This window comes from Acanthisitta chloris, unplaced genomic scaffold (genome assembly GCF_000695815.1).
Source record: "Acanthisitta chloris isolate BGI_N310 unplaced genomic scaffold, ASM69581v1 scaffold13095, whole genome shotgun sequence".
NCBI classification, from domain to species: Eukaryota; Metazoa; Chordata; class Aves; order Passeriformes; family Acanthisittidae; genus Acanthisitta; species Acanthisitta chloris.
Genome location: NW_008672176.1, coordinates 5,773 through 8,488, shown reverse-complemented (window position 1 = coordinate 8,488; position 2,716 = coordinate 5,773). Strand labels below are relative to the sequence as shown.

At 56.8% G+C, this 2,716-nt stretch overlaps 1 protein-coding gene across 1 annotated transcript in view; it reads right to left on the bottom strand.

The window, feature by feature from the left end:
- LOC103801982 (plexin domain-containing protein 1-like) overlaps nucleotides 1–2,716 on the bottom strand; it is a gene marked incomplete at its 5' end in the record, with an annotated part of 18,154 nt that overhangs the window by 10,573 nt on the left and 4,865 nt on the right. The window contains 2 exon segments of the mRNA XM_009074419.1: nucleotides 104–199; nucleotides 2,447–2,546. Coding sequence (XP_009072667.1) covers nucleotides 104–199; nucleotides 2,447–2,546 — 196 coding nt within the window.

The window sequence follows — 2,716 nt, the reverse complement described above, 5'->3', positions numbered from 1 at the left end:
ACCTGCCTCTGCCAGCCTTGACTTCTCCCTTCAGCTGTTGTGGTTCCTGAGTGAAACCATGGGAAGAAACCATGGTGTGGCAGCACCAGTGTGTCCAACTTACTGGGCAGTGGGGTGAACTCCACAGCTGAGAGGTTGGTGATCCTGCTGGTGTCCAGCTCCACGCGGTGATACTCGTAGATGGTGCGACGTCGCGACTCTGCAACACAGAGCTTTGGCTTCAGGCTGGGCACAGCCCCCCCTGCCCAAGGCCTTACCCCACCTGGGGGTGGGCAAAGCTTGGGGAGGGGGCTGCTGGCTCCCAGCTGAAAGGCAAAGGTGGCTTCAGGTGTGGGGGTCACTCCCTTGGGAGAAGGAGGTGGCAGAAGAAGGGATCAGGAGGTGCTGGGGGCAGGAGAGGTGTCAGGGCACAGATTTCACACCCCCCTGTTGGGCCAGGAGGAGCTCAGAGCTCTCTGTCCCCCTCTCCCCAAGCAGAAGCTCTGGTGATGGACGTGGTCCAGCCTTGCATCTCTCCAAACAAACACGAGCTGCACAACACATTGCTCGGCAGTGACTCACGGGCTGGAGCCTCCCCCGGAGCTCTGGGGGCTCCCACAGCCTCCTGCCCCCCAAACCTCCTCCTTCCACACCTTCCTCGGGCCTTGCCCCCTTTCTTCTCTTCCCCCTTCATCCTCAGGGTCAGCTGGGTCTATCCCGGATTCAGCTTCTCCCAGATGTGACACCAGCCAAGATGCTCCTCTGGCATCACACTTATCTCTGTGGTTAGTCCAAGCTCTCCTTCCAGCACAGCCACATGCTCCACACTTAGAAACGAGTGGATGAGCAGGATGAGCACGTCCAAGCTCTCCTTCCAGCACAGCCACGTGCTCCACACTTGGAAACGAGTGGATGAGCAGGATGAGCATCCTCCTCTCCTACTCCTCTCCTCCCTCCAACCCTTGTTTCTCCACCTCATCAGCATTTTCAAGTCCATTTCTTCTCCTCTCTCACAGCCCAGGGCAGCAGGAGGCAAGGACAGGGCTTGGGAAGCCTGTGGGGATGGTGGGATCAGCCCAGAGAGGAGCAGCTGCAGAGCAGGAGGGGAGGAACCATCCAACCTGGCCAAGGTTCTTACACAAACTGCTGTAAAGGGGCAATAAATGAGGCCCAGATGGCAGGATGCAGGAACCACACAGAAAAGCACAGGGAGGCAGGAGCAAGGTTGGTCCCCTTGGGACTGCAGAGGCTGGAAGAGCCTTTTTTGGGAGGTCACCCCAGGCCTGCAGCTCATGGAATGTATGGAATAAGCATGTGAACATGCATGTGGGCATTCCCATGTCCTGCTGGCACAGGTGAAGATCCCAACCCTGATCCACATAGAAGGACACCCCAGAGCAGCAGCAGCAACAGTGTTAGGGGCTACAGACCTCCCCAGACCCCGCATCCCTATGGGAACAGGACACCCAGCACTCCCCAAGCCTCTTATCCATCCTGCAGTCCTGCTTGGAATCATTCTCCCCCTCCTCCTCATCAGCTGGGGAGCAGGGAAGAGAGGGTTTGGCTGCTCATGGAGATTCTGAACACAGTGGGCAAGAAACACCGAGTTCCACCCAGAGCATGAGGCTGAGCAATGGTCTTGGCCAAGGGAAGGTGCACTCAGAGAGGGATGTACTCCAAGAGGGATGAACCCCAAGAGGGATAAACCCCAAGAAGGATGTACCCCAAGAGAGATGTACCCCAAGAGGGATAAACCCCAAGAGGGATAAATCACCCCAAGAGGGATAAACCCCAAGAAGGATGTACCCCAAGAGAGATGTACCCCAAGAGGGATAAACCCCAAGAGGGATAAATCTCAAGAGAGATGTACCCCAAGAGGGATAAACCCCAAGAAGGATGTACCCCAAGAGAGATGTACCCCAAGAGGGATAAACCCCAAGAAGGATGTACCCCAAGAGAGATGTACCCCAAGAGGGATAAACCCCAAGAAGGATGTACCCCAAGAGAGATGTACCCCAAGAGGGATAAACCCCAAGAGGGATATACTCCAAGAGGGATAAACCCCAAGAAGAATAAACCCCAAGAGGGATGTACCCAAAAAAAGATGCACCCGAGGCATGTAACCCAAGAGGCATGTACCCCAAGAGGGAGATACTGCAAGAGGGATATACTCCAAGAGGGATAAACCCCAAGAGAGATGCATTCCAAGAGGGATGTACCCCAAGAGGGATAAACCTCAAGAGGGATGCACAGAAGACATGGGACACAAGGGGCAGCTGAGCCCCACACACCTCCTCACACTCCTTGGTCCTCCTAAATCCAAGCAGCACATCCTCATGTCCTGAAGTACCCAAAGACAAGGACATCTCACCTCTCCCTCCCCCCTGCCCCTCTCCAAGCTGTGATGCCCAGACAGCCCTGACATCCCCGTGGGATGAGCTCCTTCCCTGCCCCAGCAGCGACTCACCAGGCACCTCGGGCGCAGGGTTGAGGACCATGAAGGCATCAGAGAGCCCAGCCTTCACGGGGTGCTGCCTGGCACTGATCTGCACCACTGGCACTGGGATCTGCAGCCAGGGAGACAGCATGTGGTGGGGCCCAGCCCCAGTGGGAGAACAGTCACAACACCAAACCCCCTCCCAGACCCACAGGGACCCCATGGGGACCCTTCTTCCCCATCCCAGACACACAGGGACCCCATGGGCACCCTTCTACCCCATCCCAGACACACAGGGAC